This window comes from Mus pahari, chromosome 1 (genome assembly GCF_900095145.1).
Source record: "Mus pahari chromosome 1, PAHARI_EIJ_v1.1, whole genome shotgun sequence".
Lineage (NCBI taxonomy): Eukaryota > Metazoa > Chordata > Mammalia > Rodentia > Muridae > Mus > Mus pahari.
The window spans coordinates 112,805,925-112,822,067 of NC_034590.1; the positions used below are offsets into that span (position 1 = coordinate 112,805,925).

Sequence of the window (16,143 nt, forward strand, 5' to 3'; positions counted from 1 at the left end):
TATGTTGGAAGTATGTCATTTGTTTTTCTTCATTTTGCAAGGCATTACAGTTAAGACATTGCCTTGAGTCTCAGAAGACACTGGACTCCTGAACATTGTTGAGACTGAGAGACTGTGGGGGCCTTTGAAGCTGGACTAGATGAATTTTGCATTCTGATACGGCCACAAAGCCTATGGAGATCAAAGAGTGGTGGTTTAAACGAGATGTCCGCCTATAGGCTTGGGCATTCGAGTAGTTGGTTCCCAGTTGGCAACACTGTTTCAGGAAAGCTTAGGAGATGTGGCCTTCCTGGAGAAGTGTGTCACAGGGGGGAGAGCTGGAGAGTCCTCACATCATTTCACGCTCTCGCTCTCTGCTTCCTACTCACAGTTCAGGCTATGCACTCTCAGCTTCCAGCCCCAGCTCCCACACCTCAGCTCTGCCCCAGCTCCCACACCTCAGCTCTGCCTCCGACAGTTACCCCCTGGAAACATAAACCCAAATGGCCTCTTTTTTCCCTAAGTTGTCTTGCTCACGGTGTTTTATCACAGCAATAGAGAAGTAACTAATGCACACGTTTGTCACATCTGAGATGTTATCTGTCTCCCTCAACACAGACACTTTAAACAAGCTAATAAAAGATGCACAATGTTAGGATTGGAGAGATGGCTCAGCGGTTAAGAGCACTGACTGCTCTTCTGAAGGTCCTGAGTTCAAATCCCAGCAACCACATGGTGACTCACAACCATCTGTAATGGGACCCGATGCCCTCTTCTGGTGTGTGTCTGAGAAAAGCAACAGTGTACTCACATACATAAAATAATAAAAATTAGCCAGGCAGTGGTGGCGCATGCCTTTAATCCCAGCACTTGGGAGGCAGAGGCAGGCAGATTTCTGAGTTCGAGGCCAGCCTTGTCTACAGAGTGAGTTCCAAGGCAGCCAGGGCTACACAGAGAAACCCTGTCTCAAAAAACCAAAATAATAATAATAATAATAATAATAATAATAATAATAATAATAATTTTTTAAAAAGATGCATAGTACTGGGAAAACAGTTCAATCAGGAGAGTGATTTTCTAGAAGCAGCTTGATATTCAAGTGGGCAGAGCCTGGCAACCCCTGGGGTCCCAGTGAGACTGGATGGCTGCTGAGGAATCAATAATACCTGCTATTGGCCTCTGACCTTTACAGGCACCAACATACATGGATACATACACACAAAGAGCGTAGACCCATCGCTCAGTGCTTTTTGATTCCAGGACATCAGAGAAACCAGCTGGAACTAGCCTGAAAGTCTCCCTGCTGGCTGGCCTTCACTGTGCTGGACAGTGCTCAGCAGGCCCCGGGGAGAGAGAAGCCATCCATGGTCTTACCCAGCAGCCAACCCTGCATGCTCCACCACCAACCCACCAAGCAAGATGTGCAGTCGCAGTGCGAATGCTCTGGCGGGTAGCCAGTCACTCTTGGTTTGGACCAAGTCCTGCTCCACAGCAGGGAATTCATCCCTGGTACGGTGAACTCAGTCAAGAAATGGTGGTGGGGGGGGCATGTCACAGGCTCTAGGGAATCTTCTCCTGTTGTCTCGATAAGTGAATGTCATCAAACTAACTCCCTTCTAAATGTTGGTTTGTAGACATAGGCTAGTGTTGTTCTTAGTCAGCGACAGTTGATGAGAAAACTCGTAACTCCAAGTGCTGAATATGTGACTGTGGAGAGCTCAACCCTGAATGGGGCGTCTGTATCAACCTGACCTCCAAGGTTCAGGGGATGGAAAGACTGTAAGAGCCAGAGGATGGGAAGCAACTCACTGCAGCAATGGACACCTGGACAAAATCAAGGCGATAGGATCAGTCAACAGTCTAATGAGTGGCATTCACAGGACTCTAAAGTGAAAGAGAGAAGAGAGACAGAGACAGGGAGAGAGGGAGAGAACAAAAGAGGAAGGAGATATATTAGAGGTTATTAGAGGGGAAATGGGAAGAGAAAGTTGTGTGCATACAAACAAGATACATTGTATACATGTATGAAATTGGCAAAAATAAACAAATGATATCCCCTTATACTAAATAGGTCACCTGCACACAGTAGATACTCAATGGTTATGGGATGAAGGAGGTTCCTGCTTCATAGGCACATCATTAGGCCCAAGAAATCATATAGGCAGCATCTCTCTTCTCGGGGAAGCTCCGGGCCATCCTGAACCCCAGCACACAGTAGTCACTTTCTGTGGCCACGCTCACACCCCTCTATTTTTGCCCCTAGCCCCACAGGACCTCCTAAGTCTAAGCCCCACCAGGTGTTCTCAGTTGCCTGTGCACACCCCTAAGCCCCTCCACACTGTTCTTACTGCCTGACATACCCTTCCTACACCTGATACATCGTGCTCCTCCTTAGGATCCCACTGGGAAGCTGCCTCCCAGCGGGGCCCCAGGTAAGAATCAGCCCTTCCTACAGCTGTCTGGGTTGGTCTCGTTGGCAGAACAGTGGCCCCATGTGAGTGGCCCCTAGAGAAAGCTGCTTCCTTTCTGGAGGCGATCCCAGGTTCTAGGGTTCCCTGCTCCTCTCTAGCCAGAAGGGCAATTTTACCACACTCCCTCACAACCAGGAAGTGCCCCACCCTTTTGGAGCCTGTTCAGAACAAGCACAAAAAGCTAGAATCATTCGGCCTGGCCTGCCGGTTCTCCCACAACTGCAAGCTGTTTGTGGGTAAGTAGCTTGCCCCCATTGCTGTTTATTATGAACGCTGGAGGACCTTTGGCCTTCCCCAACTCTCCTGAGGCAGTCTTACTCAACCCCCAAGCTCTGCCCCCAAAACCCTGGCATCAATAAAGATGTCACCTGCACACTAGGTGAGAATTAACCCCATCAGGGAGCTGACCTGACAGGAACCCTCATTCCTACCCCCATGGAGTTCAGAAGGACCTGGACTCTGGTCTTTCCCCAGGAGTCCTGAGATTCCTGGTCCCCGAGTCCTCTCCTTTCCATAATCAGCCTACCTCTCGTCCCTCGTGGAAGCCCTGGCTAACTGAGTCTCCTCCAACCCTCGGGGAGCTGGGATGGGTTCCTATAGCCTCTTGGCAGAAGACCTGAGAACACTTGCATCCACACTTGCAACCCATCTCCCATCCCAATGTCCGTGCTGGAATCTACCCCAAGCATACTGCACATACCTGGGGTCAGAGCACGCCAACGGCCATGCCCCTGACTGCCCAGTTTGAGACATGTTCTCACTGGACATCCCTGGGCACCCCATGTCTGTCCCACTCTGTCCCAGTTCCTCCCGTTTCTGATCTGCTGAGCTGGGGTGAGCATGCAGAAAAGGAGATCTGATTTTCATGTTGTGACCTGTGGCTTGATCCCTACTCGGCTGCAGGGTACAGAGGTGGGGCGGGCATGTAAAAGAGCGTCTGGTTTCCTAGTAGTGATCAATCTGTCTGAAGACAAATGAATATGGATAGTACTGGTCTGGGCCAAACTAAATCAGAAGAGTGTGTTCCTAGAGTTCCCTCTACTGTGTCATCAGGGCAGGAGAGCTGCTCCTCTAGAAATGTGAGAACAGGGCAAACAGAATGACATGGGGGGGGGTGCATTTCTATAGCTTCCAGAAGCCTTTTGGTCAGTGGAGAGAGATTCGGAGCCCAAGCACTGCCCACACAAGTGTAGTATCACTGTGCCTCTCCTGGCTTCTGCTTTCCCTTCTTCTCCTGGAACCCAGAGCCGTACCCCCTCCTCTTCCTCCTCCTTCTTCTTCTCGTCTTCACTCTCCAACCCTAAATGAACACCCTGTGCTGCTTAAGTGGTCAGAATTCCAACTTCCTTGGAACCGGAGTCCAGGGCAGGGCTGAAGCTTAACACTGGGAACCTCGCAAGCGCCGCGGGGGTGCGGGGGGCGGAGCCTCAGGAGGCGTGTCTTGATTGGTCAATGAATGCTCAGAGACTGTGTTGCGGGCTAGTCCAGATCCCAGGGTAGGTGGAGCGAGCTCCCGGGCAGCCCTGGTGAAGTGGGAGGACCCAAGCTATTGTTGGGTGGGACCTTTCCGGGTCACTGCGGAAGGGCCTGTATCAAGAAACACCTGGGAGGGCTCACCCACCCGAAACACAACCCACTCTCTCCTGGCGAAAGCAGGTACCCGAGCTCACCTATTGAACTTCCAGAACCCAAGATGCCCACCTGGGTGCAGCTCGGGGCCCTTGACAGGATGTTGGGCGAAGGCAGTGGGGCCGTAATGGTAGAACCAGGCAAAATCTTTCTTTCTTTCTTTCTTTCTTTCTTTCTTTCTTTCTTTCTTTCTATATTTTAGATTTATTTATTGTATGTGAGTACACAGTAGCTGTCTTCAGACACTCCAGAAGAGGGCATCAGAACTTGTTACAGGTGATTGTGAGCCACCATGTAGCTGCTGGGATTTGAACTCGGGACCTTTGGAAGACCAGTTAGTGCTCTTAACCGCTGAGCCATCTCTCCAGCCCAAGGCAAAACTTCCAAAGGGGCTCAGACTGGCCGCAAAATCCGGTTCCCACCCGTGGAGGAAGTTGGGGGGGGGGACACACTACTGTGAGACTGAGCTGCTCTGCAAGGACGAGGTCTGAAGAGCTGAGCTCTTTTGAGCTCTTTGTCCCCCAGTCTCTACTCCACTGCAGCTCCAGACTCTGGAGCTGGGGACAGGTCCCTGAAGAAAGAAGGTGGGGCCAAGAGAGCCCCTGCCTAATGACTTTACATCATCCCTGTAGCCACCAAAAGCAATAGCCAGACACCGCACCTGCCTGCAGTTACTCTAGAAATAAGGCATGGGGTGTCCCTGAGGAGGACACCAGGGCTGGGCCGGATGCCCCTTTCAGGTGGAGGTGCACCTCCCACGGGGTTGGATGCCATCTCCTCTTCTATGGAGACTATGACCTAAACCAGGAGCTGGCTGGTGGGGAGGGCAGCTGACCCATTCCTGAAGGTGGAGGTAGCTGGAGAAGCCGGTGAGCTCCACAGTCAGCCACTGTCTCCTCCCTCTCTTTCCTGCACAGGCCACCCCTTCCAACCTGGTGAGTCAGCACCCAGCCAGAATCAACAGGACTTTTGCCCCTTGCCCGCTGCAAGGCTCGCCCTGCTCTGGTTCAGGTCCCTCCTGAACTCTGGATACCGCCTGCCCAGGATGTCTGGCAGCATGGCTGCTCTGCCCCGGCGGGGGATCATCATACTCACCTATGTGCTGGCGGCCCTGGAGCTAACGTGTCTCTTCATGCAATTCTCCATCCTACCAGTGAGTAACACCCACACCCCTCGCTGCCTTCCTGCTGGGCAATGGCAGGGAGCGAGGTGGGGTTCGAGACTGGATAAGTTAAGGATCCTAGGAACTGGGGCCATTGTCCACCCACCCACACCACTTCTGCCCTTCTTGAGAAAGTACCTCCTCCTGTAGCCACCCTCACTTGCTGCCTCCAGTCCTGTTCTTTCAGAGCACCTCTGCCCGACACCTGCTCAGTCCCAGTTCTTTCTGACATCATGTCTGTCCATCCCTTTGTCCTGCTGGGCATCCCCTCTGTGTTCTTATGTCCACCCTAGATAGCTTATTCCATATCACCCGTTCCATTGGTTTCTCTCCCGCCCACCAAAATATGAGGACCAAGACTGGATCCCACAAGAGCCTTGCTGAGATCTGCCTGGATCAGGGAAGGGTGGGGCAGAATAGTCATTATTGACTACAGAGTCACACCCACCCACATCCTTTGGTTCATTCCTACTTTTCACTATCTTTTAATCACTCAACAAGCCTTTATGGAGTTGACCCACAAGGTGGCAGCATCTAAGAGAGCTTAGAACTCAGAGGTTGACTGTCCAGCTCCTTTTTCCATCTAACCTGGGTCCACAGACCACTTTTAAGTGATCCCTCAGAGATTCTCAAAGCCCAAGCTGGCTGGAGTATTGGGTTGAGGTTGGTTCTGGGCTAGGCTTGGACCCCGCTCAGCATATGGACCTGGCCCTAAGTTTGGTCAGCAGGCCAGGCTAGGCAGAAGTGAGATGCCCAGGCACACAGGAATTTGAATTGAAAGCAAACTCTACTCACATTATACCCAAAAGTCCAAGGTTCAGGGAAACAGAGAAAAAAAAGTCAGTTAAGACCTAAAAGGATAATCTAAATCCTGGCTCTCTGGTCCCCCACTCCTGTGCTCCCTGGAGCCCAGAAGAATGGAGCTGACCTTGCAGGTAGCTAGGGATATGGGTTAGAGGTAGCCCTGGCCTTTGTCACCATTCTGGGAGTGGCAGGCACTTCCAGCTCAGGACTTCACCCTTCAACATCCCTCCTATGTACAGCTCTGCTCACTCACATATAACAAGGGTCCCCAATGCTAGCCTCCTTCCTAAAATGTGGGAGCCTGGGCAGGAGGAACCTTACCTTGCTTCTCATAAAAGGAGGGTTGGTACCAGGACCTGAAGTGACTCCCAGAGAAGGCCCCAGTGTGCCAGCCTATCCTCATTAAGTCCTGTAAGTGGACACTGGACTGTGACACAGTGGGGGCACAAAGGACCTACAGCTGACCCTCAGAGCTGGTGGCTGTCGGGGTTTGAGTGGTGATGGCTTAATGGTTACACTGTGCAGTGCAGGAAGAAACAGTTGGGAGTGAGAAAGGGTGAGGGTACTGGGGGTCTGAGGGTTCATGGCAGATCTGAGGGGTCAGGAAATTTTGGTTGAGAAGGCAACGTAAGAGTGGAGGACTGAAGGCAGACAAAAGCATTGCCAGTGCAAAGGCCCTGGGCTAGTGCTGAGTCTGCAGCTACAGAGGAGGCATTGAGGTCCCAGGACCACACCCGTCAGATGCTGAAGAGATCCAAGATGGTCAGGGAAAGCTGTGGAGAGGCAAGAAGGTGGCAGATCTATGGCACGTGAGGGTGAGAGAAAGGAATTCAGAGATGACACTGGGACTTTGGACCCAAGTCCAGGAGGACAAAGATGCTACCAGAGGTGAAGAAACATTAGGGAGCTAACTGGCCAAGAGCACTGGTTGCTTTTACAAAGGATGGGTGCTTGATTCCCAGCACCCACATGATGCCCCACAATCACATGGAACCATAGTCCTGGGGATATGATGCCCTCTGTGGGTATTACACGTATGTGGTGCACAGACAGCCAAACAGTCATACACATAAAATAAAATGAAAGAAAAAACTTAAAAGAAACAGTGGTCAAGGAGCCAATCAGGACTGGGGAGGGCAGATGCTCAGCGATTGCTACACTCGCTCTCCTGGAGATGATTTCAGACGTGGTATAAAGTAGAGGAGGCATGCTGGCAGTGGGAAGAGGCCCGGGGCTCTGCAGGGAGGAGGTGGCACCAGCAAGCTCTCCATACCTGAAAGGAGGCATCGACCAGTGACAGCCTAGGTAGGAGACGCAGGGCAGTCTAGGCACAGGGTCACAGAGAAAGAAGCAAGCCACCTGAGCCAGGTGCCCATCAGAGGGGCCTGCTGGAGTCGCCCTGAGCTGACCTCGTGAGGAGAGAGGAATGAGGAAAGGAGCTGCTTCAGGCAAGGTGGGAGAGAACGCAGCTGGAGCAGACACAGGCTCTAAGATGGGCTGAACCGGGAGGCCCTAAGGAAGAGTCTTTGTTTAGTGACCTTGTTGGAATGGAGGCCTACCAGGAAGGCCTCAAGAGAAGAGAGAGGGACTGAAGGAGTGTTACCCTTGGTGTGAGGCTGAAGGCTCAGGTAAAAGACGGTGGGTGGGCCAAGATGTTGGGAGGAGGGAGGGAGGAGGCACAGGCGGTTTGGAGGGAAACAGTACCTCAGGCTTCTGAAATGCAGCTGAGGTGGGGATAAAACCCTGGGGTTCCAGGACTGCTTGGGTCCTCTATAGAGGCTCTGTCACCTCACTTCTCCTATCAGATAGTCTCTCTCTCTCTCTCTCTCTCTCTCTCTCTCTCTCTCTCTCTCTCTCTTACACACACACACACACACACACACACACACACACACACACACACACACACGAGGGGCCGAGTCCTAAGGAATTCACAGATCTTGCTGGGCAATGGGCCACATCTCAGAAGTTATTAAGGGGTTTGGGGACGGTCGCTTGATGGCCAGGGGACAATGCTATAAAGCTTTGAAGACAAAATATTAAGGATGGACGTTGCTCTGTGGCCCACTTGAAGTGTGTCCCACACAGGGGGTAGGTCAGAAGTCTTTGGCTAGGGAGGAGACCCCATGGAAGGCCTCCTCTTCCGTGACACTACCCACTGTTCCTCCCACCCCTGCCTGTCTAAGGAGTCCTAACTCCAGACCCTCCTTGTCTTTCAGTATCTGTCTCGGACACTGGGCCTAGATTCCGTTTCCTTTGGCTACCTACAGACGACCTTTGGGGTGCTTCAGCTGTTGGGTGGGCCTGTGTTCGGCAGGTATAGTATGTGAGGGATGCAGGTCCCTCAGCCCACAGGAGCCATTACCACCCCTCAGAGTCTGGGTCCTAACGGGTCCTCGGCATCCCTCTTCAATGCAGAGGTCCAGCCCCTGGTCGGCTTCCAAGCATCCTTGGTGCCACATTAGTGGGACCTCTCCACCCCAACTGATGGGCTACAACCTTGGAAGAAGCCTACGCACATACCCACATACTCCCTGGGTGGTCCTTCACCAGCATCTCAGCCTACCAGCAGGCCTGGGTGGGGAGTGAGGGTAGGGGCCCCTCCCTGCTGGGAACTGACCCGCCCTGTGGCCTCAGGTTTGCAGACCAGTGCGGGGCAAGAGCGGCACTCTCACTCTCCTTCCTGGCGGCCTCTGCTCTGTACCTGCTCCTGGCGGCCTCCTGTTGCCCAGCCCTGCCTGGTGTCTTCCTGCTCTTCGCCTCACGCATACCCTCTGCCCTCATGCACACACTTCCAGGTAGGGACTGGTGGGTAGGCCGAGCTCTAAGCCGGTAGAGGGGAGAGACGAGGATGTGGCTTCAGTTAGGGGGCAGGTAGCCGGTGAATGGGATAAAAGTGGTGGTCTCTGGATGGAGAGGTGGTGTATGGTCTGGGGCAGGCCAGATTAAGAGTGGAGAGGTGCGCCTTTAATCCCAGCACTTGGGAGGCAGAGGCAGGCAGACTTCTGAGTTTGAGGCCAGCCTGGTCTACAGAATGAGCTCCAGGACAACCAGGGCTACACAGAGAAACCCTGTCTCGAAAAATTAAAAAAAAAAGAAAAAAGAAAAAAGAGTAGAGAGGTTTGTAGAAATGTGACCTGGATAGAGGTACTATGGAAGGGGTTTGGGGAATACGGTCTGGGTGGGCCAAGTTGAAGGAGCTTGGGAGAGTGGCCTGGACCCCTCGGTGGGCTCTCCATAGTGAGGGGTCGTGTCCAGCTCAGCCCCACTCCCACCCGCAGCTGCCCAGATGGTCATCACTGATCTGTCAGCACCCACAGAGCGGCCTGCAGCACTGGGCCGGCTGGGCCTCTGCTTTGGCATTGGAATGATCTTCGGCTCCCTGCTTGGCGGGACCCTTAACACTGCATACGGGTAAGTGACCTAGCGAGATGGGGAGCCAGGAAGTCATTGGGCAGGTGGCTCGAGCTCAGACAATCGGCCCAGCAGCAGCCACCTCTCTTGAGACTTGGTTTCCCCACCTAAATTACAAGCATTTGGGTACCAGCCAGCATGCAGGGTGAGTGGGGCTTTGGGGTGGCGTCGCCAACAGGGAGTGCCACCAGGGGGCGCTACAGTGACGGCCGCGAGCCCAGAAGTGCCGCATCGGGGAAAGCACACAGTGTAGAGCCCTAGCAATGTGTAGAGCTCTTCACCTGACCCTGACCTGGGAACTTAGCTTTTTTTCCCCCTGGGAAGGCACCCCAATACATGATCCTAGGATGGTCTGTGTGGGTTGTCCCACTGCAGGGGACAGGCCTAGATATCTTTAAGTAGCTGAGAGGCTCTTGGGAGAAAAGCCTCACTGAACTTCGCACATTCCCTCGCTCCTTGCCCCAAACCTCCTGCACCACTCCTAGTCAGTAAAGGTACCTGGGTCATGGCTGAGCTCAGAGATCCAGGCATGGGCTGACACTGTGACCCTCTTACAGCATGGTTCCAGGATGGTCTGTGGTAGACTCTCCTGTCTGTGTGTCCCTGCAGTGGGGACAGACACCGCTTGGCAAGAAAGTCTCCAGGGACACGTGGCAGGGCTCATTGACGTGGCTCTGAATGTCCTCTGAGCATGAGAGTGGGAGCCTGAGCTTCTCTGCCCCGCAGTATCAATTGAACATCTAATAAGTGCCCCTGGGGTTTTAGATTCTGGGGCACAATAGAAAATAATACTGTCCAGCCGGGCAGTGGTGGCGCATGCCTTTAATCCCAGCACTTGGGAGGCAGAGGCAGGCGGATTTCTGAGTTCGAGGCCAGCCTGGTCTACAGAGTGAGTTCCAGGATAGCCAGGGCTAAACAGAGAAACCCTGTCTCAAAAAAAAGAAAACCAAACAAAAAAAAAAGGAAAAAAGAAGAAAGAGAGAAAGAAAGAGAGAGAGAGAGAGAAAAGAAACGGAAAGAAAAGAAAAGAAAAGAAAAGAAAAGAAAAGAAAAGAAAAGAAAAGAAAAGAAAGAAATAAGACAGTCCAAGTCTCTAGAATGTCTTAGAAATAGGTCTAGGGTCCTAAGAAAATGACCAGTAAGTCAAAAGATTTGTTTCACTTCTCTAGCTCTTGCCCTCTTGATCCAGCTCTGTCCTCTCGTCCCTTCCCCCCCTCCATTCCCCTCCCCCTCTCTATTCCCCTCCCCCCTCTCTCTCCACGTGCTCATGGCCAGCTTCTCTCTCTCTCTCTCTCTCTCTCTCTCTCTCTCTCTCTCTCTCTCTCTCTCTCTCTCTCTCTCTCTGCCGCCTTTCTCTGTCTACTACCTTCTCAACTCTCCTCCCCATGCCCTGAATAAACTCTATTCTATACTATTTAAAATAAAAAAAAAAAAAAGGTTTCACTTCTGCGGAAGGGCCATAGTCACGCCCAATCAAGCAGGTAAACCCACCACTGGGGACCTTCCTAGGGTTTTCCTCCTAAAGCAAACGGGTCCTGTGCCTCCCTCTGAGTGCTCAGAGCCCCTCCATCTGGTGTTCTTACGTCGAACTCGGTGTTCATACGTGATTGGCTGGTTTAAAGCCGTGTGGCTGATAAGCACAATGCGATTTTGAGTAGGATTCCTGAACCTGAGCACATATTTTGATTTCAAGAAGCTATGGCCCTGGGGGAATTTGGGTTTGGGCCAAGCAGCTTCTTGACTCTTTTCTTTATCTTTTCTATCTAAAAAATAAAAAATAAAAAACTCAGGGTCTCACTACGGAGAGCCCTGGCTAGCCTGGAACTTGCTATGTAGCCCAGGCTGACTTCGACCTCACAGAAATGTACCTGCCTCTGCCTCCCTAGTGCTGGGATTAAAGGCATCCAGCTCTTTTACAGTTTCTTTCTTTTTTTTTTTTTTTAAATGAAGTTTTGTTTTATTTAATGGGTTGATAGAAAAGACGGTACATTTCCCATGGATGTTATAAAGCTGAATTGAACTACGTGAGATACAGAAAGAAAGAAATCAGGATTGGGGTGTGGGGGAGGGGGATAGGTGACCACCAGGATTTCTAAGCAGGTGAATTTTGCTTGGAGACTCAAGAAAGGAGTGAGGCAAGTCAGTGAGGGTATACAGACGCCAGAGTGCCGGGAATCGAGGTGGCCCAGTGGCTGCAGGGGCTGAGGAAGGGGAGGGGTCAAGCCATGGAGGGGGCAGGGAAGAACACACACACACAGGGAGGTGGGGGTGGGGTGGGAATGAGAAGCAGAGATGACCATGGGGTAAGGACAAAGAACAGATTCTGGCCTGTTTCTGCCCATGGGTGGGAGGGAAATGCAAACTCAAGTCTCAGCACTAATTATGCAATCCAAACTGGGCTTGCCCAGTGGGGGTCTGAGCAGCTGGAAGCCCCATGGAGACTGTTGAGTCAAAGGACTGTGGAGCACCCCGTCCAGTAGGGGACAGTGGATGCTGCATCCCCAAGGGCACCCTGGACACTCCTGGCCTTTCAAGTTTAGGAGGCAGGGGAGCTGAGGGCTGTGTGCCTTGCAGAAAACAGGGACTTAAGCTGCAATAGCAAGTCAGCTTGGACCCCGAAGGGGACAAGGATTTGTCCCTGTGGCCTCTGTGTTGGGGTTCATAGGTGGGCCACAGGAAAGGAGGAAAGAACAGAGGGGTCAGAAAAAGCAGCCAATGGTTGTTGTGCAGGGAAGAAGATACAGGCACCCAGGGGTAGGCAACATTCACGGGGCCACCCTCCTGCTGCCAGAGGCAGGGGTGCATTCCCTTACCTCCACATGTTTTCTTACCTGTGGTGAGGGCACTGCATGGGGTGACCTCACCCATAGACACCGAGCAGCCCTGATGGGGCACGGGCACTGTCAGCCACACACTTTCCACCAGCAGTCTACCTGTCCAGCAGTCTGCCTGTCCGTCCAGCCCCTTACACACCCTTTGTCCTCAGGTGCATTTCCTACATCCCAGCACTGACTCAGAGGACACCACTCGCTCCCTCTTCCCTCTCAGCTGCTCCCAAGATGCTCTTCTCTGCTGCCCCACCCGGGAGAGTCTATCAGCTGCATACCGGCTCCTTTTACCCCAAGATCCCTTTATAAACCAAGACATTTCTATAGAAAGCGATCGACCTCAGCATCTAATTTGATGAGCTGGGGAAACTGAAATCTAAGAAAGGAGGCAGTCCAGTGCCCAGACCTGGGGGCAGTGCACAGAGACAGTGGGGGACTTCAAGTTGTCACCTGTAAAATGGAACCCTCATGATCAGACCTCAAGCTGTTCAAAGCTGTGGGAGGTTCATGGAAAGATCCCTCTTGTGGCTTATGGCTGAGGAATCTGTTTCTATCCCATTCAGATGTGACTAGCCACAACCACAGCCAAGCAACCCTCTGGGATTCACACGGCCGTGTGACGGTCCCTCATGTGTTTGTGAAGGCATGGAGGCCTAGATATTTAACCCATTTGCAGTCACTTCTCATTCCCATAGAGACCGGGGAGGCAGCCCTAAGACCCGGACTTCCTTAACCTACCCTTCTACCTTCCATCCCACACTCCACACCCTAACCCTGCTCTGTACCTGACACCTGACTTTGCCTCAGGGAAAAGACACCTATACCTTACCCTCCCCTTCCTTGATGGTAATCAAGCCCACATAGGGGTCTCCCTGTCCCCTGTCTCTCTGCCCACTTCTGGGAGCCTGTCCCCTTGGAAGGTCTCAACCATGCCCATCTCTGAAGCCTGGGGCAGCAGGTAGGAGGAGGAAGTAGACTTGGCACTGGAGCCTGCAGGGGCGGGCACTGGTGTAACTGGTTTGAGACAGCCTACTGCTCAGAATCAGGAGGCTGAGCTGCCCAAGGAGGGTCCTGAGCCCAGAGCCACTACCCACACATCAGTACCCTGTGACTTATCACCCTGAACCCCAACATCTCACAGCCTGTGGTTGGACTTAGAGAGGGTCGTGAGCCACTGGCCCTCAGGGTCCAGTTCAGGTATTAAGGATGTGCTCTAGGGTGGGTGGGAGGGAGCACCCTCATAGAGGGGTAGGTAGGGAGGTTCCAGAGGGATGACCAGGTACAGGGCCAGAGAGGAGCTGGGTGCCTGGTAATGGAGGCATAGTCCTGTAAACAAAATGTCCAGGTTATTTGAAAAGATCCAAGGGTTAAAAGTAGCCAGAGCCAGGAAGATGGGAGCACGGTCCAAAGGGGGTATTGGGGCATGGTGAGGATGCCCTTCATATTGTCTCAGGAGCCACCTCAGTATGGAGCACAAGACCTATGTAGTCCTGTAGTCCCCAATGGCCATTTTTGTAAAATCTCTGCTATTTGGGGTACTGGCCATTTGGAAGCAGATAGGCCTTAGGTGATTCAGGGAGATCAGGCTTGGGGGGTGGGGTGAGGGCTGCCCAAGAGGGTCAGGTTTCATTCTTCTGAAGGTGGAACCATCAGGCTTACTGATGGGTATCAGGAGAAGACCCTAAGAGACAATCTGAGACATCTAAGTTCAATCTTTAGGACTGTGGGGGTGAAGTCAGTGACCGAGATCTGGGGCAACAATGACCGGCAAACGGGGCAGCCTGTGTGGTCCCTGGAAGCCAGTGTTAGCCGACTTTCCTAAAGCCGTGACCCTTTAATACAGTTCCTTACATTGAGGTGACCCCCCAACCATAACTTTATTTTGTTTCTACTTCATAACTGTAAGTTTGGAAGCTTTTGAAACTGCTGCTGTTATGATTCATAATGCAAATATCTGAATGGGTCATTTGACACCCCCCCCCAAAGGGGTCTCAGTCCACAGGTTGAAAATCACTGCTTGAAGCAAAGCTGAGGTGATAACTAGCCTCAACTGTTCCCGCTCCAGACCCAAGCTTGCAGATCCCAAGGGGTTCAGACAAGGAGGCACGTGGAGGACAGAGCTGCTGACAATCATGCAAACCCAAGGGGAAGTGACCCACTGGGACCCAAAAGGAGACTTTCTTCACTTGTCCCAGTAAGGCCATCTAGCCTATCATTGGCCCAGCTGGGCCTGTAGCCTAAGAGTCTGGGCTCTAAGTCACCCACAAAGAGCAGGAATTTGAGCAGACGCCACCAGGTCTGGTAGGGCTGCAAGGTTTCTAAGTCCAGAGACCCTGAGGGTCAGGTTGCCCAAGATAACAGTGGCCACCTGCAAACCCTCCTGGATACCAAATGGTGTTGTGACCCCTGCGCATACCCAGGACATACCACACTTTGGTTGCAAAACCTTATCTGGTCCCTGAGGCCTTAGAGCATAGGCCTTTCAAAACCAGGGAGGTGGGGAGTTATCCCTTACCCCTGGAGTCATCTTCAAAGGCCCCTCACCCCTCGAGTCTTCAAAGGCTCCAGGCAAGGAGAAACGGGTCATTTGGTTGGAGTCCTATGTCACAATGGAGAGGTGGGAAAAGGATCTGGGAGGGAGCCCCAGGCTAGAAAGCACTAGGATAAGGTGATTGGAAACTTGATTGGGGGTTATAAGAGCGTCCCACCTGGAGGACTTTTGTTTTCAGATATATCTTAGCCACAGGGCTTGAGTGCTTGGCACATACAGGGCAGGTGGTGCAGGTGAGTTTCTCACTGAGCCCCAGGCTGGGTGTTCAATGTGCTCTGGAGTCCCCTGCCCCACTTCTTATGAAAGACACCACATGCACACTCTCCTCTTAGTTACGAAAGAGAAAATGTGTAGCTGAAGGCCTTAAGCCACACAGCCACACCTGCATGCTTGCTCCTGGCACCAAGGACCTTGGCTCTACAGTCCCCCCTCAGAGCCTCAGAGATATTGGGCAGGGGTTCAGAGTGGTGAGGAAGGAATTACCATCGTAGAACACAGCAGGAGCCCAGATAAGGTTGGGCAGAGTCTAGGCCAGGCAGAGGGCCGTGGCTACCTACCCTCAGTGTTAGAGGCAGGCCCTGGAAAAAAAGAGCAGTGACTATTGTTTGCTGAGCTATGGCTGCAGTGCCAGAAACCTCCCCAGAGCCTGGCAGATCAGTGTGGGTAGCCAGAAGTACCGTAAGAAGCCAAGAGTACCGTAGGAAGCCAGGGGTATTGTAGGAAGCCAGGGGTACCATAGGAAGCCAGGGGTACCATGGGAAGCCAGGGGTGCCGTGGGAAGCCAGGGGTGCCGTGGGAAGCCAGGGGTACTGTGGGAAGCCAGGGGTACTGTGGGAAGCCAGGGGTACCGTGGGAAGCCAGGGGTACCGTAGGAAGCCAGGAGTAGACAGGGCTGTGGCCCAGCCTTCACTTGCAACTGAAGAAATGCAGTCGGGTAGCCAAGGCAAAGACGGGAAGTGTCCATGGAAGACTCCAGTTCTCTAACAGAGGTATCTGTGTGTCTACACATTCAGTTTCCACTCGTCCAGTGGATGGAAAGAAGGGGACGAGGGGCAATGAGAGACTGAGCTGATATCCTTGAAGTCTTGGCTCAACTTAGAAAGAAGAATAAATAAAATGTACCAAGTATGATGGCAAATGCTTTTATACTTATATATTTTTTTAAAGATTTATTTATTTATTATATGTAAGTACACTGTAGCTGTCTTCAGACACCCCAGAAGAGGGCGTCAGATCTTGTTACGGATGGTTATGAGCCACCATGTGGTTGCTGGGATTTGAACTCCGGACCTTCAGAAGAGCAGT

The 16,143-nt window shown here is 52.3% G+C and overlaps 1 protein-coding gene across 2 annotated transcripts in view; it reads left to right on the forward strand.

The window, feature by feature from the left end:
• The first annotated feature begins 2,616 nt into the window (after positions 1 to 2,616).
• Positions 2,617 to 16,143, forward strand: part of Slc22a18 (solute carrier family 22 member 18) — a 24,938-nt gene continuing 11,411 nt past the window's right edge. The window contains exons 1-5 of one of the 2 annotated variants that reach the window (XM_021211182.2): positions 2,617 to 2,686; positions 4,997 to 5,232; positions 8,265 to 8,362; positions 8,683 to 8,843; positions 9,327 to 9,459. In XM_021211182.2, the coding sequence (XP_021066841.1) occupies positions 5,125 to 5,232; positions 8,265 to 8,362; positions 8,683 to 8,843; positions 9,327 to 9,459 (500 nt within the window). In that variant the 5' untranslated portion in view covers positions 2,617 to 2,686; positions 4,997 to 5,124. Of the gene's footprint in view, positions 2,687 to 4,021; positions 4,107 to 4,996; positions 5,233 to 8,264; positions 8,363 to 8,682; positions 8,844 to 9,326; positions 9,460 to 16,143 lie in introns of those variants that run through there. The other variant, XM_029536888.1, reaches the window with a different exon arrangement.